The sequence below is a fragment of the Canis lupus genome, chromosome 16, assembly GCF_011100685.1.
Source record: "Canis lupus familiaris isolate Mischka breed German Shepherd chromosome 16, alternate assembly UU_Cfam_GSD_1.0, whole genome shotgun sequence".
NCBI classification, from domain to species: Eukaryota; Metazoa; Chordata; class Mammalia; order Carnivora; family Canidae; genus Canis; species Canis lupus.
The window spans coordinates 31,864,231-31,887,198 of record NC_049237.1 but is presented as its reverse complement, the minus strand read 5'-3'; the positions used below and the strand labels follow the sequence as shown (position 1 = coordinate 31,887,198).

General features: G+C 49.8%; 1 protein-coding gene across 2 annotated transcripts; it reads right to left on the bottom strand.

Annotated features, from left to right (window-relative positions):
- Positions 1–131: 131 nt before the first annotated feature.
- RNF122 (ring finger protein 122) lies at positions 132–14,858 on the bottom strand. Of its 2 annotated transcripts, none has more exons than XM_038560137.1 (6): positions 14,539–14,858; positions 9,663–9,819; positions 3,899–3,944; positions 3,547–3,588; positions 1,505–1,584; positions 132–1,237 (listed from the first exon to the last, which is right to left on the bottom strand). In XM_038560137.1, the coding sequence occupies exons 1-6, from the start codon at positions 14,561–14,563 to the stop codon at positions 1,123–1,125; spliced, it is 465 nt and encodes a 154-aa protein (XP_038416065.1). In that variant the 5' UTR covers positions 14,564–14,858; the 3' UTR covers positions 132–1,122. The 2 variants fall into 2 exon arrangements, with proteins under 2 accessions (XP_038416065.1, XP_038416064.1); XM_038560136.1 differs by having other exon boundaries at positions 1,505–1,587; positions 14,539–14,848.
- Positions 14,859–22,968: the final 8,110 nt, after the last annotated feature.

Below are 22,968 nucleotides of genomic sequence, written 5' to 3'. Positions count from 1 at the left end.
GATAGCAATTTTTCTTTTCAAGATTTAGGATGCTCTGCGCATGGGGAAGTGAGAAGCAGCAGTAAGAGAACTCTTTCCTCTGATGGCAGAAAAGTGCCCCAGAGACATAGGCCACAACCACAAGCAAAAAGTTAGAGAAACTTGTTATTAAATTTAATTTTCTTTAAATACATACCTTTGCCCCACCCTCACCTGCTCCAGGTGGGGGCGAGGACACCCCCCCTCCCTCCATTCAGGGGCTCCCACATATAAAGCCTGAGATGGTGAGGAGAAAGTATAAAAATACTATTTACAAAGGGGAAGAAGGTACCTGTTGCTGCCCTAACCTTCAGACACCCCTAACCCCAGGCCCCTTGCTCCTTTAGAAAAAAGCCTCTAGGAATTCATCTGAATATAGAACAAGCCCTTCCTCTAGGGGGTGGGCACTCAAACTCCAAGACGGAATAGGAAGCTTGGAGATTAACTGAGGAAGAGAGTGAACGGATAGCACCTCAGACTCCAGCAGGGAGTGGAAAGCACGTGCCCTCCATGACCCTGCAGTCACAAAGGCCCCATGTAAACATTGACTTTCCTTTTCCCATGTCCCTGCTCTTCCTGACTTCCTATAGAGCCTTCCCTCCCTTCCACTGGAGGCACTTGGTTCCTTGATGGTTCCTTGACAGACCAACCTTCCTACCTCCCCTTCCCACCTTCCTATACAAGGAGTGAAGAGGGGAGGGAGGTTACAGGTGGGACATGGCCCATCTTGTCCCTTCTTCTAGGTCAGGGCAGCCTGTCCTCCTAAGGGGAATCCTCCAGGGGTAACTCCAGGTTCTCAGTCAGAGAAGAGCAGATTGGCTTCCCCAGCAGGGACAGGCAGGTAGACAGGCCAGTACCAGGATACAGTGTTTTTTTGATGGGTGACACCATTAGTTCTGAGTAGCAGGAAAGAAGGCTTCAGGAGGCAGAAAGGTGGGACAACTCTGGCCTTACCCTGATGGTGGGAGACCAGCCCTGCATTACTGCCCCTTCAGGTAAGCACGTCAACCACTACCCAACAGTTTAGTTCTCTGTAGCTGTGCAGAAGGACCAGGCACCCATGAAGCAAGAGGTCTTCTCCAGGCCTTGGTGCAGAGGCAGCACTCACACCAGCTCATCCAATAGGATCCCGATGCTCTGTGTGGCCTCTGAGGGCCCAGCAATGGGTTTGTTACACATAGGGCAGACACAGCGTACTTCCAGCCACTTCACCAGACACCTGTGGGCAGAAGATGACCTGTTTTTGCCTTAAGAAGACACCCAGCCTGTTCCATTGGCCTCTCATAGGGCCCAGCTGCTTCTCAGAACAAGAACATCTGTCCTTGCCCCTGTCTAATCCCTCTGGCTTGCCTGTGTCCAGACAGGATGTGGCGCATCACTGGCAAGGGGTAGATGGGAGGGGGTAAGGATTACAGGTTCTAGGAGATGCTCCCTGCTTATTTCTTTCAAAAGGCATCCCTGGAAACTCCCCACATTGGACACTTACTTCCGGTGAAAGGCATGTTGGCATGGGAGCACACCTAGCTCATCCTTCCCCTTGAAGTCTTCCAGACAGACTGCACAGGTCTGCTGTGGGAAGAAAGGGGCAGCATGAGAGGAGACTGGGGAAGAACCATCATCATCACCATCAGCTCATCCCCTCCCAAGAAAACTAAGCTAGGCTAAGCCTGGTTTCCGCATCAGCCACTGAAATTTGAGTCAGAGGGTAACCATTAACCACACATGATGTTTCCACTGATCAAAAGAAGGTGAAATTAAAAGTTGAGTTCCTCATTTGCACTTGTTAGATTTCAAGGCCTCAGTAGCTGCAACGTGGATATAGCAGCTCCCATACGTGCAGATATATAACATTTCTATCATAACAGAAATTTCCATTGACCAGTACTATCCTAGAAGAACTGCTTTTTAAAAAACATTTTATTTATTCATGAGAGACACAGAGAGAGGCAGACATCTAGTCAGAGAAGCAGGCTCCCTGCGGGGAGCGCGATGCAGGACTCAATCCCAGGACCCCGGGAACACAACCTGAGCCAAAGGCAGACACTCAACCACTGGGCCACCGAGGTGCCCCTAGAATATTTTTTAATCCTTTCTTGCCTAGTGTATTTGGCAAGGAGGCATGTATCAATAACTAGAGATAGGGATGGGGTATGGTGTTTGGTTAATAGTCTTTAATAAAATCTGGCTTTATGTCATTATACATTAACCCCCTCAGAGCTGAACTCTTCCTCTCAAGGAGGGCTCAGGGAACACTGGAATTTGCTGAGATATAAGAGCAGGCATCACAAGGAGGGATGAGGGGCACGTGGGTGGCTGGGTAGGTTAAGCATCTCCCTTTAGCTCCGGGTCATGATCTCAGGGTCCTGGGATTGAGCTCTGAGCCCAGAGTCAGGCGGGATCCCCACTCAGTGGAAAGTCAGCTTGTCCTTCTGCCTCTCCCCTCCACTCATGCTCTCTCTCTCCCTCTCAAATGATAAAATATTTATTTAAAAGAAAAGGGTAGGCAGGCCAGGTGGCTCAGGGGTTTAGTGCCGCCTTCAGCCCAGGGCCTGATCCTGGAGACCCAGGATCGAGTCCCATTATCAGGCTCCCTGCATGGAGCCTGCTTCTCTCTGTCTCTCTCTCTTGCTCTCTCATGAGTAAATAAATCAAATCTTAAAAAAAATAAAAAATAAAAAAATTTTTAAAAAGGGTAGGGGGATGCCTGGGTGGCTCAATTGTTGACCATCTGCCTTTGGCTCAGGGTGTGATCCTGGGGTCCTGGGATCGAGTCCCACACTGGGCTCCGTGGGTAGGAGCCTGCTTCTCTCTCTCTGCCTATGTCTGTGCCTCTATTTATTGATGACAGACACACAAATAAAATCTTTTAAAAAATAATTAAATTTAAAAAATGGTTAAAGGAGGCATTCCTAGGCCATCTTGTGTCTAGCAATACCTGCAGATCCTCCCAGCTCCCAGACAACCACAAACACCCTGTGTTCAAGTGTCTGTGGTTATGGGCAGAAGCCTTCAGAAAGAAAATGATTGATCTCATGGGCGCAAGTAGGAAAGGAAGAGGAAATGGTCTTCTGAAGCATCTGTGTGAGGAGACCCAAGGACTTGCTATATCAGCTGGGGAGAGGACTGAAGGGGAGACAGGGAAAACCACAGGGATGGATACACCTGTCAGACGCAGTCTGCTAGGACAGAGTGCGTGCCTGTGGGTAAAAGGAAGGGCAGCTGGACTCTGTGGCATGTCTATGGCATGGGTGGTGTGTCCTTCCTCCCCTTAAACATTATGCATGGCAGCCCTCCTAGGGCCAGGTCACCACTTACACCAACCCTTTTGTGATCTGTTTCCAGCCTGCGCCTGTTGCAGACATCATGAATTCCATACTGATTAGCTACTGGAACAAGTCACATTTATCTGACCTAAGGAGATAGGAAGACGGTGCCTAACATTCCCAAAAGGCCCAGGCTGAGAGCTGGAGGACAGGCTGTTTTGCCTTGCCAGTGGGGCCCTCCTGCATGCTGTCCTAGTACGCTTACCCCATATAATTGCAGTTTCTTGGCATCTCCTTTAAGTACCACCTGGGAAGAAAGAGAGGCATGGTGTCAGAAGGGGCCAACCACAGGGGCCGGGTGCTAGCCACCAAGGAAGGGAGTCCCCAGCCCTGCACAGGAGTGTCTTCCTCTCCCTCTGATGAAGGGAAAGGGCTTCGGACACAGCCCTCGACAAGCAAGAGGTGAGAATAGTACAGAGCCTTAGCCTCACAGGAAGCCAGAGGTGAGGCCAAGCGGGTGCCAGGCCAGGACTGCTTCAGCTTGCTTGCAGCCTGCCCTCCCTCTAGCAGGGCAAGTGGCAGGAGAGGACGTCTTAGGGAAAGGGACAGCACCTTACCTCCTTATAGCCGTATCGTTCACTCTGTGCCTGGTTCCGGAGTTTGCTGGGGGAGAATGAGAGAAAGGGGAGAGAAGAGGTTACTACGCCTTGGTACAAACGGAGCCATTCAGAGTAAGAGAGGCAGGCGGGCTGCGTGGGCCATTCTTCTGGGGCTGGGGAGGCTGCTGACCACAGGGCTCTCTTATCCCATAGATGCCACGGAGGATGGCCTGGACCTACGCAGGTCACCCAGAGCAGATTAAGGACTCAGACTCTTTCTCAGGCCCAACAGCCTCAGAACTCACCATCAGGTCCCACAGACTGAGGAATTCCGGAATCAGAATTGTTCATTCATCCTCCCTGCTATTTCCCAGGACATCAGTGCCTTGGAGCTCCCTGACTCTATGGATCAACAATCTGCTTACTGACCATACAGAAGAAGGTAGATATTCTTTCTTTTTTTTTTTTTAAGGATTTATGAGAGAGAGAGAGAGAGAGAGAGAGAGAGAGAGAGAGAGAGAGAGAGGCAGAGACCCAGGCAAAGAAAGAAGCAGGCTCCATGCAGGGAGTTCGACGTGGGACTCAATCCCAGGACTCCAGGATCACACCCTGGGCTGAAGGCAGGCGCTCATCCACTGAGCCACCCAGGTGTCCCGAAGATAGATATACTTAAAAAAATGGATATTGCCATTAAGCCGGGGGGGGGGGGCAGGATAAATAAGCCTGTTGCCCCTGGGGGCTCTTCCTCCTGCAGAACAAAAGCGCACTTTCCCCTTCACAACACTGGGCGAACACAGATGATCCCTCCTTTGGTTTACTTCCTTTCGGTTTCAAGCTGGTGGCCTGCACACAACCTAACTCTCCATAGCCAAAACACAGGGCGCTGTTAATGGCAATGACACAGTAGTTATGGAGGACTTGCTATGTGTCCATCCCTGCACTAACATATGCACAGGGGCGCCTGGGTGGCTCAGGGGTTGGGTGTCTGCCTCCAGCTCAGGGCAGGGCATGATCCTGGGGTCCTGGGATTGAGTCCCACACAGTGCTCCCCACAGGGAGCCTACTTCTCCCTCTGCCTAGGTCTCTGCCTCTCTGTGTCTCTCATGAATAAATAAATCTCCTTTAAAAAAAATAGCATATGCACAGACTTTGAGAGAAACTTTCCTTTTTACTGAGGAAGGAAACGAAGTCCAAAGAAGTTAAGTAACTTGCCCAAACCTCACAGCTAGTTGGCAGCAGAGGCAGATTTGAATCAAAGTCTACCAAAATCAAAGATTTTAGAGCCTGAGCTCTTTAACGCATACGGTGGCAGCCTGTTTCCCCTATTAGGTGCATACAGTCCTAAGAATGATACCAGACCACTTGGGAAACATTCATCAGCAGGGCCACAACTAATGGCAAGGCCATGATTATGCATTATCATCATCATTGCTGTTTTATTTGCAGTGAGAGAAATCTTCCAAATTAAGCAGGTAGTTCTGTGTCCTCCTATACTTGGGAGCCAGATGGGGCTCCCTCTCCACCAGTCACTCCTACCAAAGACCTGGGTTATTGGAAGAAAACATCAGAAGCCCACCAAGTTACAACAGGTGTGGCACACTATGGCCAAAGCCAGCTGATCACTGGTTTTATAGGGATTGTGTGCTAAAACTGATTTGTATGCTGAAGTGGTGAAAAAGTAGACATCAAAAGAATATTTCACGTCATGTGAAAAATATATGAAACTCCTATTTCAGTGTCCACAAAATTTTATTAGAGCACAGCGAGGCTCATAGTTTCCAAATTGTGTACGGCTGCTTTTGTACAATAGAGTGGGTAATCAAGATAGCAATTGCGTGACTTGCAAAGCCCCAAATGTCTGTCCTTTTGCAGAAGATGATTGCTGATCTGAGTTAGAAGAAGAGAGTCTCAAATCATAAGCCTCAACCAAAAGGAGAGAAGATGCTCGCACCATGGACACTGTGGACAAGCTGACTTGCTACCAGAGCTGGGGAAGGTGTAGAACTCAGGCCAGAGCAGAGCCGTGCCCCAGAGCACAATCAGGGAGCGGATCCGGATCTGGCTGCCAGCCACCTCCATTGTTCTTAATAGAAGTCTGGGGCCTGGCAAGGCTGTGTAACCAGAACTTCTTAAGATTTCCAGTCTAGGGGCACCTGGGTGGCTCTGTCAGTGGAGTGCCCGACTCTTGGTTTCGGATCAGGTCATCTTAGGGTGGTGACATCGAACCCCCTTGTTGGGCTCTCTGCTCAGTGCAGAGTCTGCTTGGGATTCTTTCCTCCTTCCTCCCCCTCCACTCTTTCTTTTTCTCTAAAAATAAACAAAATCTTAAAAAAAAAAAAAAAAAAAAAAAAACCCTCCAGTCCCCAGGTGCCTGGTTGGCTCAGTCAGTGGAAAATGTGACTCTTGATCTCAGGGTTGTGAGTTTGAGCCCCAAGATGGGTGCAGAGATTACTTAAAAATAAAATCTTAAGAAAAAAAAAAGGGCATTCCAGTCCAGGTGGACTCCCTCACCGTGGCGCGAAGGCCGAGGGCAGCACATCCACTGGAGAGTTTCCGGTCATTGGAGGGTTGAACCAAGGCCTAACAGGCACTCCCACTGTCCAGACCTCAGCTTTACAGGGAACTCATAGTGCACAAAAGCCTTTCACATGCATGCCTTTCTGTCCCCGCCTCCAAACCAGAGGGGCAGGCAAGAATGCATCCAAAGCTTACATGAACTGTTACCTGGCTGACACAGAATTAAGCTGGGGAAGGAAGAAAGTGTTCTCATGATCAAAGTGCTCACAGCCGCCTTCTGAGGGAGAACTGCTGCTGTTGTTGGCAGCCGTGTATGAGAGCAAAGGAGGAAGTGGTAAGGGGCCTGCTTTTTTAACCCAGAGAAGGAGGGGAGGTCACACATTTTTTGGGGTCTCGACAGCCTCACCTGCAATGTGGCTCTAAGCTAGTGGTCTGTGCTGTGCCTTTCTGCTTGTTGTATCATAGGATGTGCGGAATGCCCCCTTGCCCACCCTCATCCCCTTTGTCTGCCTGGCTCCACCTACCTAATGGTCGGAGCTGAACACCCTCCAGAAGCCGGGCTGTAGCCCTCCCTGTACCAGCAGCACAGTGAAAGGCTTACAACCACCCCTTCCACCCTACAGTGTAGATTTCTGGAACAGGAAGGTATACATTGTGATAAAATGGGGCCCAAAGAGTTTGCAAGGGAAATAAAGCAAAAGGCAAACCAATACCCTGGGCCATCCCGGCAGAGGATGTGGTGCCAGCAACTTTGGACAGGTGGCCATCTCAGCTGTCGGGTGAGCAAAGCTACTAAAAATACTCTGATTTCAATGAGACCATTTCTAGCCACTGCCAGTGGGCTCTCCCTTGCTTCTTTTCCCTTTTGGCGCAAACAATGCAACCAGGTCCTGAAAATAATTGTTCCTTTCCTGCCTGTTTGTACCTCTCCGGCCCCTCCATCCTGTGTAGGGCCAGAGGTCAGCTCTTGGGGAACGGGGAAGAATGAGTGAGGGCGAGCCGGAGAGGGGAGGCTGGTGTTGGCCAATGAGCTCGCCAGGTGGAGAGCAGGGGGTCATGGGCCTATTTTGGCCCTGGAGGAAACTGAGAAGCAGGGAGAGGAAGTGGCTTCTGCGCTTGTGTATCTTTCTATATATAGACACCCACAGGCTGCCGCACACCAGCGAGCCTCTGGAACCATGAAGCTCCAGGGTTAACTGGTTTTGGGCAGGCTGCAGAACAGAAGGTGGGGTGACGGAAGGGGCCGATTACTGCATAAGGGACAGGTGGCACCAAGTGGCCCCGCAGTCAGGAAAGCTTTGGGGATCATGTGGTTACTGCTCTGTTCTTTGCCTCCAGCCAGACAAAAATAAATCCACCCTACCTAGCTCCCCAGCCTGTCTTTCTGTGGAACCCTGATCTTGGGCTGCAGGGGGGTGGTGAGCGAGTGTCCTAGCTGTTCCTCCACCCCCCGTTCAAGGAGTGAGAATCAAGAGAAGGCAAATGTATGGAATCTGAAGGGCTCTAGCTAATGACCACCAGACTAGCACACCTCTGGCTCTTCCTCGACATAAGACCTTGGGCAAACCCTTAACTGCTTGAGCATGAATTTCCTCACTTACTACGTGGACAATACATGTGCTGGAGGCCGGGGCGGGGAAGTGGGGGTGGTTCATAAAACACCAACCACAATGTGGCACACAGAAGGCACTTGGTAAACAGCAGCTAAAACCCAGGGTCACACCTATTAGTGGCAGAATTAGGGAATGAACCCCAGTCACCCACATCCTGCAGAGTGCTTTTTTCCAGATTTTTCTTTACTCAACCCCTTTGCAGCTTGGGTGCACAGACCAGACATGAAGCTGCTTCTGCAGACTCCTCCCCCAGAAGCAGACAGAAACCTTTGGTATTTGGTATGTCTCCATCTTCAGTCTCTGGGGAACTGCCTGAATTGCTTGGTGGGGGGGATATGGGGGTGGGGGTGGTCAAGAAGAAAGAAAATTTGAGGAAGAAAATATAGGGTTGGGGAAAGGGAACTGGGGGATGGAGAGCTACTAGAAAAATTGCCCCAGACTCCTATCTATGCAAATTTTAGGCTCAGCTGTACAAGAGGGAAAAATAAACAACAATCTTCTCTGCATAAACTTTTAAGTGAAAACTCTAGTCCCAGGCACTTTCTAAAATTCTGAGAAAGAAGAGGCCCAAAGTAGCTGACAGGGGCACCCAAGGCACTTCCCCTTTTTTGGAGGAAGTTCTTCTAGCCTCAGGAATCTGGAGGAGTGTCTCCTCCCCCTAGCCTCCTTCCAGGTGAAGCACTCAGACCCACCAAGATATCTCAGCAGGGAGCCAGAACACCTTCAGTTCCTTCATCCTAATTTAAATGATTAATGATGAGACTCCAGCTGACAGCTATGCCAGCATTTGGTCAAGTGTGTGGCGGAGGGGAGGGGACGGGAGGGAGTTGTTATCGAAATGGCCCTAAGAATCCCTAGGGTGCCCTACTCAGGGGTGCTCAATGCTCTCCAGTCTGCAGGACTGGTCCCCTACAATGAGGAACTATTAATACCAAGAGCAGGCCCTGGTCAGAAACACTAATTTCCACTCAAAATACCAGTCATGCCCCAAATTTTTGGTAGAAAACCAGCCACCAGTTCCCACGTCTTTCAACAGGAGGTGAAGAAACAGCTCATCCTGGAGCCTGGCTAGCCCTGCCATGCTCAGGTCCTTCCCTGGATCTCTCTACGCAGTAACAAGTGATGTTTTAGGGTTTTTTTGGTGTCCCCCACCCCCACCGCCACTATCAAAAGAGCTTACAAGGCGGAATAAACAACCGGCTCTCCAGACATCAGCTTGCTAATATTAGCATCTGGAGGGCTGACAACAGGATTTCCCAGGAGGGCAGGGGAACATGCCACTGGTGTAACTGATGCCCACCTATCCCTGCTACCCAGAGGTTGTGAGCGGGGGAGTGGAGACACTGAACGGATGACTCACGATAGGACTTGGTCAGACAGTAATCCTAGACCACCTTTTGAATAACTGGCCAGAGGTGTGATGCAGCTCAACCAATGGTGACCTTATATGCTCTGGGACAATTTGCTAGGCGGATGAAAATAGAAACAGCAGGCCTCAGGGGCCCAGTGAAGGGCAGGCTAAGCTATGTCCTCAAAGCAGGGGCCCCAGTGGGAAGCCAGTGACTCTGCCGAGGGAGTCTCACTTGGCTCACCCCACACCTGGCTTCCTTCTCCCTGACTGCCTGCCCCGGGTCACCCACTGTGCCACCCACCTGATAAAATAGCAGCAGAAGATGAGGCTGAGCATGAAGACAAAGATGCCCGTGCCGAAGATGACCATGTAGATGTTGAGGGGAAGGTCCTGGAAACTGATGGGTGGCATTGAGCAGGACTTGTTGGTACTAACCAGTCCCAGGCCACAGAAACACCCTGCAAAGAAAGGGAGAGGAAAAACGTTATAGTTGGAAGTTTACACTGTGGCTGATGTACTCAGTGGTCAGCCAGGATGCAGAGAGAAATGGCAGGCTCTGGGCTCCCACACCTCTTTGATGCAGGGGCTTAACTCTATATCCTAGCTCTAACACTGACCAGCCGTGTGATCTTGGGTAAATAAGTCACCCATGAAATGGGATACTACACCTAGTACTTAACACTGCATCCCCCACCCAGGGGGATCAACGATTCGGCCAAGGGAAGACTTGATCCCATCAGCCAGAAGCTCATAGAGAGCAGCAGCAAAATGAAGGCCTTAGGTGAGAAAATGGGTATTTGGGTGGCAACCCTGCCTCTCCCTAGAGATGTAACCTTTAAGGAGTTACCTATCTAAGCCTCCCTTTGTTATTTAAAAACAAGGGGAAAACAGAGGACCAAAGTTGGAAAAAGAAAGCAGCTTTGTAAATTGCAAGGTGTGGTTGTGCAAAGGTCATTTGTCACAAAGCCACCTGGTCCAGGAGACAAGCTGCACTAGGACCAGAATAGAAACTGTTCCCCCCAAGCCTGGGCCAGTGTTCCAGAAAGTGGTGGTGGGGGGTGCAGTTTGCTTTGGCCACTTTTCCCTTGTCTACTCAAAGCCTCAATGTGTGGCTCCAAAGTGGCACTGGCATCCCCGGGAAGGTTGTTACAAATGCAAAATCTCAGGCCCACCCTGAACAAAATGAATCCGAATCTACATTTTTTAACAAGGTCCTTGGCAGATTCCTAGGCATGCCCGGGCGTGGGAAGCACTGACCCGCCCCTAGACGCTTGCCCCTAGACGCTTCCCCTTTTCCCGTGACTCCGGTAAATCCCGATTAGCCTACTAATCATCCTAGTCACCTTCCCCTTGGTAGGGCTTGGGTGTGGAGGTAGGTAGGTAACAGGGCTCTGGCCAAACAAAGAAGTTCTGCTGGATGAGGGAAGATTCCCAACTTTCTGAGACAACTGGAATGGTGACAGCCACGTTACAGCCAGACCACAAAGCAGTTCAACATAAAGCCAATGGCTGAGGGTGGCAGAGGGGACAGGGAAAGAGGAGAAAACATTATGTTAGTTATGGCTGGATTAACCTATCCTGGAGCCCCTCTATTTTGGGAGTACTCATTTTTGAGAATTAGTAAATTTCCTGTAATGTTTAAAGTAAGAAAAAAAATATATATATGGAACATAAACAATAAGCCGGGTAGAATGTTCTCTCCTGCAACCAGGACAAAATATTATAGTGATCCAAAGACAAGCATAATAAAATTCTTGGATATCAGCAAGCGTGGAGACAAGAAAACTAGGATCTGCCATAAACCTGCTATACCCCAAGCACTTTCTCATGCTACCAATTTAACTTATCCTTCAACAGGGGGAGAAAAGGATCATTAAATAAGCTAACATCAAGCAGCTAAGAAGGCTCCTATCCAAAGACCTCTGTGCTCAAGTCTTCAACATGGGTTTTAAACACTGGCCTGACATCTTGGTTAGAAGCCAGAACCCATAAATATACTCCAGAACTCTAGCTTATAATTTCCAGTGCTATCACAACTCAGCAGCAGAAGACTGGTTTAAAGGACTGGAAGTCAATTTTGACATCCTACATGTCATGCCTTGTCATCCCCTAGATCAATCTGGTGACCATATCCTGAGCATCCCTTCAAACCTCTTTCAGGTGTTGGGCCTAACTCTATTCCAAGTCTCTATCCTAAACACCTCAGATATCTGGTCCCTCTAATTTAGTCCATCACATATTTCCCCAAGCTCATGAGGAGCTTCAGGTCCTCCTAAACACACACACCCTGCATCTTCACTGTCTTCCAGCATCACCCAACATGGACCAGTCTCACTATTTCTTGTCCAACCTGTCCTTCACCTGCCTCCATACCTTTGTTCATGCAACTTTTCCCTGCCTGAAACTCCCTCTTCCCTTCTAGAAGTTCACCAATCCTGGTCCTCATGACACCCCAGTGACCCTCTCTTCCCTGAATTTTACAGTGCTCACAGCCTGTACCACATGTTCTGACTCTTGCACACTCAGTAACTGTCTTACATTGCCCAACTCTTCCAAGCATCAACTTATTTTAACTCAAATATGGACTATATGACAAGTACCATGACACTGAATATAAAAAAAAGCAAAAAAACGACTGGATGATTTTACTCTGTAGGGACAAAGACAACACAAAGCCTTTCACCGTACAAAGGGAGGAATGGCAGTAGAGATGGGACTAGAATCCTGAAATCAGATAGTCCTAACAAGCTCAAATGCTCATAAGTCTGAGGACAGCAGACTTGGACTTGTGTATATTCTCCAGTGCCCCGTCTTGTGTTTGGCTTCTTTTCAATTAACTAGTTAACAGATAAATAACTCCTGAGTTTCAAGACAACCTGGTACCCTTGGCAAAAACTCCCACTTCAAAGTAAGGAGAGTGATATTTGGGAAAATTGCCCAGAAACTGCCCTCAGCTAATGAATGACCAGTCAACCCACAAGTATTATTGAGGGCCTGATTTATGCTACTGACGTAGACATTGTGAGAAAACAAAAAACCAGAAGTAGTTCTTGTCCTGAAAGACTTTGTTGAAGATTAAATAATTAGTTCCTAACCTTGCTATGTGCAACAGGAAGCCCTTGCTTCGAGGCTCCCTACCTCAGCAACATTTGATGCCGTAAGAGGGTCTAACGCCAATCTGCCTGGGCTCCCCATGCACATTTATGAGCTGGATCCTGGTTATCTTTAGGGTCCCAGAAAACCTCATTGGTTTCCGGTCCTAGGAAACTGCAGGGCGGTGGCCACTGTAGAGATGTATTTGCACTCTGTGGGCATGCTGGCCTCAGTGGTCCTCTGATCCATTTACCTTGATCATCTTACCTCTTCTGGCAGAGACTTGCCCTGGGGTTCCAGGATTGAGTCAGTGAGCTTGGGACATTATGTGATAAAGGGATGTAGGTGAGAAGAGCTTCACAGACAAGAGGAGAGGATACATTTTCTTATAATTAACAATAAATGGTAAAGATACATATTGGCCAAAAGCTGTAGTAGAAGCCATTTTTCCTCCAAAACTTGTAAGGGCAGGAAGAATACCAACCTCTGGAAAGAGAGACTCCAGATATTTCCCCTCATGCACACACATACACACACACACACACAAAGGGATGGGGGAAGGGACTGCTTCCTCAATGGAGTCAAAGAACAGGATCTATCAGTCACTTTAAGAAGTGACAAGAAAAAGCAAGTCCTCTGCTGGTCTACAAACCCCATATGAAATAGGAGTGCCAGAAAAAAGGGCCCGCCACCTGGGTTCTTCTGAAGCCTCTGTTCCATTGTCTCAGCTGACCTATGAAAGTCTTGACATCTGAATGTCTCATCTTGGTGGTGCGAAGGCTGGGGGCTGGAATGACGTCAAGTGAAAGGCTGGCCGAGAAAGACCAGTGGGTCTGGGAAAGGCTTCCCCTTCCCAGCCAACGGGAATCTTTCCCAGATGCTGGGATGCACGGTCCTTCCTCACCCCCCATCCTCCGCCCCCCTGTCCCTCCATGCCCGCCTATCACGCACAGCTTGGTTCATTTTCAGGAAATTAGATCCTACCAGCAAGGGGAAGAGGGGGATGGGGGACGCTCATACACATGCTCTCCCAACCCTGCCTTAAAACAAAAGCCGCTTGAAATAATTAATCCAAGATCTGGCAGGGGTCTGCTCTCAAGAAGACTTTTTTTTTTTTCTTCTTTCTTTCTTTCTTTTCGTAACTAGCCAGCCTACCATACTCAGATAAGGATAAGGCCAGCTGCACACCCTCCGCCCCACTTCTCCAGAAACTCCAAGGCTCGGAACAACGGGGTCAGGACGCCGAAGCCCCGGAAGGTTTCAGTACCCCAGACCAACCAGTGCCTTTCCACTGACCGGCTCCGAAAGGCCCTCCTTTCGAGTGGCTTGGGTGGAGTCAGACCCACGCCCAACCTGTATCACCTGAAACGCCAAAGAAGCCTCAGGTGAGATGCATTTAGCATCACTCCAGGCCAGGAGGCCGCAGGGGGCGGGGCGGAGGGGTCGCCGCGTCCGGAGGTGCGGCCCCCGCCGGAGCCCGGGGCTGGGACGGTGGGTCCGGCCTTGGGACCGGGGAGCCCTGCACCCGGGGGTGCGCGGGCGCCGAGACGTCCGCCGGGCTCTACCCGGCCCGTAGAGCCGCGCTCCCTGCCCGGGCGCCCCCGCACGCACCAGGCCCCCGGCAGCCGGGGAGAGGCCAACAAAGAGCCGAGGAGGCCGCCCCCGCGCCCGGCCCGCACGCCGCGCCGTACACATATTTAAAATAGGCTGCAAAGTTCCAGGCCGGGAACTTGAGCTCCCTCTAGGAGATCCCAGCCCGAGCGCCGATGTAATTCTCCTCCGACAACCACAACAAAGACCAGAGTTTGAGCGCACAAAGGCAAGGGAAGGGGGCAGGGGAGCGGGGCCGCCACACAAAGGCCGCGAACCCCGCGGCTCGCCCCGCCCCCGCGCCCGCCCCCGCCCGTCCCCAGGCCCACCGGGGCCCGCAGCTGAGCCGGCCGGGCGCGCCGGGCTGCGGACCACACGCGGCTCCCGCTCTTCCTCCCGAGCTAAGTTTCTCGGGAGACGGGACGCGCGAGAAGCGTCCCGGCGCCCCCTCGGCTCCGCAGCCCGGCGCGCCCGCCCTCGCGCCCGGGACTCACCGTTACACCACTGGAATGGGTGCATCAATGAGCTCTCGCTGGCTTCCCCCGGGACGAAGGCGGGCGGCGGGGCGCCCCGGCGGTCGGGTCCGCTGCAGTCCGCGGAGAAGTCCGGCGCCCGCCGGGGTGGGGTCCGGGCTGGGGTGGTCTTAGAGCAACAAAGGGGGGGGACGGGAGCAAACAGATCAAAGTGCCCCGGCTCGGCGCAGCACGGAGGAACGGCAGCGGGGCCCCCGGCTGGGGCGCGCGGGGCGCTGCAGGGCAGGGGCCGGCCCGCAGGGCAGGGCAGGGAGGAGCGTCGGCGGGAAGCCGGGCTCGCGACCCTCGGCGCCAAGGTGAGCCGCCGGGACTCCGAAGCTGACACTGGCCGCGCACGCCCCCTCCCGCGCCCTCCCCGCCCCCCCGCCCCCGGGACGCCCCGCCCCGCGCCCGTCACCCGCCCTCCGGCCAATGGGAGCCTCCCTGCGGGCCCCGGGGATTCGGCGCGGCCCCCGCCCCGCCCCGCCCCGCCCCGCCCCGGGGAGAGCATCCCTGCGCCCCGCGCCTCCCGCTCGGCCTCCCGGCCCTCGCGAACCTGAGCCCCGCCGAGGGCCTGGGGCACCGCACGGTGAGAGCCACGCTGTTTCCCGCCTCCGGGGCGGGCACTGCTGAGCCTTCCCGCAGCTCTCGGAGAGGCCGGTGCGGGAGGAGTTAGGTTAGGTCCCTGCTCCGTGCGCCAGGACTCGGTCCCGGGAGGCGCCTCGCACGTCCCTTTGCTCGCTGCGAAAAGGGGGAGCTGGAGCAGGAGGGTGAAGACGGCGAGAGATCTGGAAGGAGCTCCTTTCATGTTCTGGTCAGAGCCCCGTGGAACAAACAAGGAACCAAGGCCCGAAGGTTAAGTTTAAGGTAGACTTCGCAGGGCGCCGCCCTCCTGAGCAGCAGAAACAAACCCAGAAGTCGACATTGGCAATAATACCCCAAGGGCAGTGGCTTCGGCCACCAGCACCACAGAGGTGTTGAAATAAGTGGCAGTGGGGAGAAAGGCTGAATCTAACCCCCCGTCCAAAACACTTTCCTTTTATCTGATGTTGCATCGCTCGTCCGTCTCGTCTTGTCTTTTTTGTCTCTCATTTACTCAGAGTGTATTGGCCGTGCGCCTATTTTTGTACCGAGCGCTGTGGCACCAGAGACCCATCAAGGTCGTGGGAGTCAGCGGGGTTCTACTGTCCTGCGATTTTCAGTGCCTGAGGAGACAGACAGTAAACAAGGAAGCAAACAGATAAAAATGACTCAATCTCATCTTCCAGTTAAGCTTAATCTGTTAATTGAAAGTGGTAAACACTTTCCCTAACTCTTGGGAATTTGTGACACTCAAACACGATTATGCATATGAGCGCTTTGTTATTTAAAAGCATGGTGCGTAAGGTATTAAATAACTTGGCTCAGATCACGTCGCGGTAGGCAACGACTAGTTTAGCACTTAATTACATAATTGTCTTAAAACAATTGCTTTTCTCTATGAGCTGGCCTTGAGGATCTGAATCATGGACAGATCCGGCTCATTACACCTCTTATTGGGCAATCGCAAAAGCTTCCTAACCAACCGGCCTGACCCTAGTGTAGGCCTCAGACTTAGAGCCCACGTGAATCACTTCTATTAGAGATGTTACATATGCAGACTCCCAGGCCTCCAGCTCAGAGATTCTGATTCAGTAGTTAAAGGGTGGGCCCCAGAATGCCTTGTCTCCACCTTCCCCCACCCCTCCGCTGCCAAATTCCCTTGCAATTATGCTAAGAGAAAGAATGCTCTGATCTTACTCAAAATCCAGCCTCTCTGCTGGGCCAGCATTTTACATTACTGAAACATAAATCTGATCGCTTACTTATCTCGCTTTATTGGTCCCTGTTATTTACTGGATAAAGTCAAATTATAGCAGACTGTTTCAGTGTGGCCTTTGCCTGTTTTCCTAGTGCCAGATACACTCTTCTTCCTCACATATTCCTGGTTAGCTCCAAAGCTTTTGTTGTTGACATCCCTTGAACACAGGATAGATATTCTTTCTTGACTGTGATTTTGTACACAGTATGACTTATGTTTAAGTGCCTTTCCTTTCTGTAACTGACACAACTTGGCAAGATTCAGCTCACAATACACTTCTTCTGTGGCTCACCATTGTCATCATCCCCATCTCTGCATCTCTTTCAACACTTCGTGTACTTTGTAGTATATCGTGAGATTATAAGGATAATTCCATGATTTCCTAAGTTTGAACCTTTCATGAGCCTTCCTTAGAAGAAATTTTTTAAGGACACGAGCCGCTTTTGTGGTTCTAAGTGTCTGGTTCAATAACTAATTTTTTAAGAATAGATGTATGTGTGTGCATGTGTATAAATTACCATACATTTCTTAAACCGCGTTCTAGAAACAGTGTTGAGGATTTATTTTTTTTTAATTTTTATTTATTTATGATAGTCACACACACACACAGAGGCAGAGACATAGGCAGAGGGAGAAGCAGGCTCCATGCACCGGGAGCCCGATGTGGGATTCGATCCCAGGTCTCCAGGATCGCGCCCTGGGCCAAAGGCAGGCGCCAAACCACTGCGCCACCCAGGGATCCCAGTGTTGAGGATTTAAACATGGGTATAATTATTATGCAATAATGCTTTCTATACATTGACTCAAGGGAAAGGTGTTGGTAGGTGAGCCTGATTGCATTAAGTTCCTGCTGGGCGCTAGGTGCCTCTAAGGGCACAAAATTTCCAACTTTGAAGGAAAAATTGACAGAAGTGAGAAATCCTTCCTCTCTTCCATCTTCCTTAAACTAAAGAGAGCCCCAAGGTGGGAAGATACCTTGAGGGTAGGAACAGCAGGAGTTCTCATGGGAATAGAGCTGGTCAATCAGGAGAGTGAACATCTCCAGTCACACCTACAAGGACCATGAATTCGGTCATCAGACAGAATGTTCTATAACAATTTATTTCCTAAGCCTGATATTTTAAACATCTGTAAGCTCTCCTCAGGCACTTTAAAGGACTGTAATTTGGCAAGCCCAATCCTCCCTTCTCAGTCCCTCAGCCTCATCCTTCCTGGCCATTCAGAGGCACAGTGGTGGGCCTCAGATGATGGCTTAGATTGGAGGAGACGCAGGCCCAAGGGCTTTGGTCTTGTGTATCCTTGAAAAGATTGGTAGGGTCTCTCAGCATTTCCTAGACCAAAGATCTTACCAAAGACAAGCTGATTTCCCACATTGCGTCAATACAATTTAGGTAACTTACCCCCGCTCCCTCATCCAGATGATAATTCAGAGCCCCAGCCTCTTGTGAGTCAGGAAGACAGAACCATAAAGATGATGGATTATATATTCAAAGTTACTTGAGAAATCTGAAGTAGAATTGTGTTTCTAAATCTTCCATAGAAAGAGGGAAAGGTAATACCAAGACTCCAGGAAAACTTCTAAGGAGTCAGGGGTTCTCTTCATTAGTACAACCCTACCCTAACATTCTCTTAGACACCCCAGGGCCCTCCTCATTTTAAGGCCCTTGCAAGCACTAGAGAACCACTTTCTGGAGAGACAGGTAAATCTGTGGAGGAGCATGGGACCAGGAGAATTGATGATCCCATTTTACCATCGGTAAGTCTGTCTTCTTCTTCTTCTTTTTTTTTTTTTTTTAGATTTTATTTATTTATTCATGAGACACACACACACACACAGAGAGAGAGAGAGAGAGAGAGAGGGAGAGAGAGAGAGAGAGAGAGGCTAAGACACAGGCAGAGGGAGGAGTGGGCTCCCTGTAGGGAGCCCGACGTGGGAGTCAATCCTGGGTCTCCAGGATCATGCCCTGGGCTGAAGGCGGCGCTAACCTGCTGAGCCACTGGACTGCCCAAGTCTCCTATGATCCTCCAAGTCCAGCCCTAAGATATGGAAGAGAATGCTAACCATGGTGATAATTAGAAAGTGATTGTGAAAGGGCACCTGGGTGGCTCAGTCAGTTGGGTGTCTGACTCGTGATTTTGGCTCAGGTTAAGGATCATGAGAAGGGGGGAGATCAAACCCCACATTGGGCTCCAAGCTCAGTGAGAAGTCTGCTTGGCATTCTCTGCCTCTTCCTCTACCCCTCCCCCAGCTCTCTCTCAAATAAATAAATAAAAATAAAATCCTTTAAAAAAACCTGATAATTAAGCCCAACTAAATATACCATACGTCAAAATTAAATTGTCACAACATTTTTCCAAAATGTTTTATTTCTTAAGAGAAGTTTGCATGGAGGATCATGTGATTCTTTGAAGGAGTTGAGAGATGTTCATTGTTTGGGCAAATGAGGTCCTTCACTCATTCTGTTCTTAAAAGAGCTGGCCTTCCTCTGTCTAGATACGCTAGATGTCTCAGTACCAGGATGCTCTTCAGAGATTGATACGACTCTTGATGAAATGTATTCATAATTTCCTTGGTTCCCCAGGAAAGTGAAGCAGCAATTTCCTCACCTCATCCCTCAGCTTCTGACTCAGATGGGAAATCCAATAGGAGAAAAATCCATTGGTATGACTGAAGAGGCAAATCTTCTTTTCTCTCTCCATAGGCTGGGTCCATTCTGGGATGATGCCAGGGTTTCATTCTTAAGTATCTTGTAAACATTCCTTGATTCTCTCTCTCTCTCTTTTTATTAGATTTGGGGAGGGGCAGAAGGAGAGGAAGAGAGAAAATCTCAAGCAGAAATTCTCAGCGTGGAGCCTGTCATGGGGCTCGATCTCAAGACCCTGAGATCACTACCTAAGCCAAAATCAAGAGTCAGACACTTAACCACATGAGCCATCCCCTCTGATGTTCTTAAGTATCAAAGGAGGCTGGAAGGAAACAGAAGCTAGTGAGTTTAGGGTCCTGTTTTTCCCAGGAATTATACATAATCCTGCTGTGTCTCTGGATTTCTGGAATGAAGCCAGTGCTCTAGGCCACAACTGAACCATCTCCTGCATGAGTGGAGATGAGATAATAAAGTAGTTGGGAGAAGAGTGACACCTCTGACTGACCACCCACTAGATGCCAAGTTCTGTGCCCATTGCTTCTTGTATTTTCCTGTATTCTTCACCTCCACATACGATTGTTTCCTACTTGCCTATGGGACAAAATGGAAGCCCAAGAAGGTTAAGTCTTAGGAAAAATCACAGAACTCTTAAATGTTAATAACAGATTTCCAACCAAATTCACGTCTCTCTCCACCAAACATGCCCTTTCCTCAACACTGGTACAATGGTTAAGAGTGAAGGCTCTGGAACCTGGCCTGGTATTGACTGCTAAATGTCCATGTCCTTACCTGGAGAATTAGGGCAAGTTGTAGAATCTACCACAGAGGATCATATGAGGAATACTATGTGATAGATGCTTGGCATGTGACAGGCAAGCAAAAAAAAAAAAAATAAAATAAAATAAAAGCCCCCAGTGAATGTTCATTCGTATTATCGTCAAACTGCATCATGAAGTATCATGGCTCAGAAGCAGCACTAGACCAAAGGGCCAGTATATCTAGTGTATTAATTAGGATGTGGGCTGGATTACTGGGGTGGTTTTGAAAACATGTCTACAAATTGAGACTCCTCTCCTGAAGAGGTGTAGCCTGGTTCCTATTCCCTGGAGATTGCACTGGGCTTGTGGACCTTCTAACAAGTAGAATGAAGCAGAGGTGATAATTCTTGACCTTGGACACTGGGTCATAAAAATGCACAGCAGTTTCCTTCAGAGGCACACAGCTACGGAAAAGCCATGTGGTGAGGAAGGTCTCTGTTAGCAGGGAGGTCTCTGGAGGTCTCTGTTAACAGCCATGTGAATGAGCTGGAAGGAGATACTTTTGCTTTGGTCAAACCTCAGATGACTGCAGCGCCTGCCAACACCCTGGCTGCAACCACACGAGAAATCCTGAGACAAAAAACCACACAGTTAATTCACATCGAATTCCTGACCCACAGAAACTATGAGACAATAAATTTTTGTTGTTTTAAGCCACTGAGTTTTGGGGTAATGTGCTGTTTAGCAATAGTTAAATAATACAGCTATTGTACCAAAGAGACATAAAAATGCAGAGGCTCAAAAAAAATCTAGTTTATTTCTGTCTTGTAAATATTCCAAGAAAAGGAGGTGGAAGGCATGGAGGAAGCACTGCTTCCCAAAGTCATCTGGAGACCCGGGTTCTTCTCTCTTGCTACTTGGCTTCATCCTGAGATGTGTTCCTTTTCATCCTGATATCAGAAGCTGGCTTTCTAGTTACATATTTATGTTTCAACCCCAAGGGAGCGTATGAAAGAGTTGGGGGGGGGGGGGGACAGTATCTTCTGTGTAAAAAATAGAACATTACTCTTGTTCCATTGGTGAGAACTTAGTCTCATGGTTCTACCTACCTGCAAAGGAGGCTGGGAAATGGAGTCTCCAGGTGGATGGTCATGAGTCCTGTTGAAGCTCAGGGTGGTTCTATTAGTAACAGGAAGAAGTGTAGAATGGAATGGAATCTAGTGGATGATGAGCGTTCCCCGCCCTCGCCCCCCCCCAGTCCTGGTGTTGGTCCCTTCCCTGAAACTTCCTGTTAGTTTCCTCTCCTTCTCATTTAAGAGGCGAAGAATCAGACAAGATTGGTAGATTCCAAAACTTTTTGTTTTTTTGAGCAGAATCTTTTTATTTTATTATGCTTACAGATTTTATTTATTTATTGGAGAGGGAGGGAGCACAAACAGGGGAGAGGGAGAAGCAGACTCCCCACCAAGCAGGGAGCCTGAGCACATGAGGCTTCATCCCAAGACCCTTGGATCGTTATTTAAGCCAAAGGTCAGACTCAGGCCACACCTAACAGACTGAGCCACCCAGGTGCCCCAGCAGAATCTTTCTATGAAACAATATTTTAAAACAAAAGCTGCATGCATAAAAGAAATAAAAACAGATCCGCTCTGTTTGAATCACCAAGGGGTGTCTCTCCCTGTACTTAATTGCGCCACATGGGTGGCCCTGTGAAAAGCTATTTGAAATCCGAGGACTGTGTGAGGCACAGTCAGAAAATCACCGAGTGAGAAGTGCTCCTGGATTCCTTCCAGTTCTGGTATTTTTGAGGTTGTGATCATTCACCTGTGTGTCCTGAGCTGGGCTGGATCACAGCCTTGTCTTGCTTGGCAGCTGGGAGTTAGCTGTACCTGCATTTGTTGGCAGAGGACACTAAAAGAGCCTTTGCTCTGGGCATCTGGCCTCTCCTCACTTCTTTGACTCCTTTCCTGACTTTATGACATCTCTCTCCTTTCTCCTAATGCAAACGCGGGTCCTCCCATCCCAGGGCCAGGGGCCAACGTGCCTCAGAGCTAGGAAGGAGTGTTCTAAGTTGCCAGGACAGCGTAGCCTTGTGTTTGGTCCCACAGGTGGGGATGTGGAGATTGTTGAAGCGGACTCTGTCTTCCTCCCGGGTTAATATTTCTACTACCCCTCTGGCCTTGTCCTCTTCTGGGCTGCCATGGCCTCGACTGGGAGCCCAGGTTCTGTCAAGGTTATAAGTGGTGGGTGTGGACTTGCCCAGCCCTGATCCAGTTCCCGAGACCAGCAGGGAGAGCCCTCTCCCCTCTGATTGGACCCTCCCCAAATTAATCTCACTATTCTCCAAAATACCAACTGCTTCAGGGAAAGCCTCTCCCTGCTTGCTGAGGTCACTCTCCACTTGTTTCCACGGGCTTCCAAAATTCCTTCCTGAGAGACTGGCTGTGCTCGCCACCTCCTCTTGATGCTAAACGAGAATCGGGCAGAGGGGCTTAAGCATCCGCCAAATCAAGGGAACAATCGCAGGCCATGTCCAAGGCCAGTGACCACTGCCCAAGAACAGAACATTCCAAGAACGGCTGGGGTTGAGGTGGGGGTTGGGGAAAAAATGAGGCACGTGGACCCCTCTGGGCTTCTTAGGATAAGGAACATCTTATATTTCTGGGTGAGATGTTAGGCCACCGTGGGGTTGGTTTTACCACAGGGGCTGTTGGCAGATGATCTTACGGAGTGAAGCAGGCCCCGTGTAAGAACCTACACAGTGACGGGTAATGATGGGCTGGACAGCAGGCGGTACCTCATCTCCACTGTCATGTGGAGACGTAGCCTCACTGTCCCTTTCAACTTTGTAAGAGAAACTAGAAATTAAAATTTTGTGGAACATTTCCCAGGCATTGACACGCTGCGTACAACACGGAACACCCTCTGCTTTGCTGGCCCTCGACGACAGCCCTTCCCGAGTGAGTCTTTCTCCCTCTGCAGCGTGTCACCAGCTCCCAGTGAAAAACAAAAAACAAAAAAAACCCAAAAAACAAAAACAACCCTGTCGGAGATTAGTCTCAGCATTCTAAACCAGTGGCTAGATGTACACAGGGAAAGGTCTTTACGGAGCGTCCAGGGGCTTGTACTCGTTTCCCATTGCAGTTGTAACAAATCAACACAAACTGAA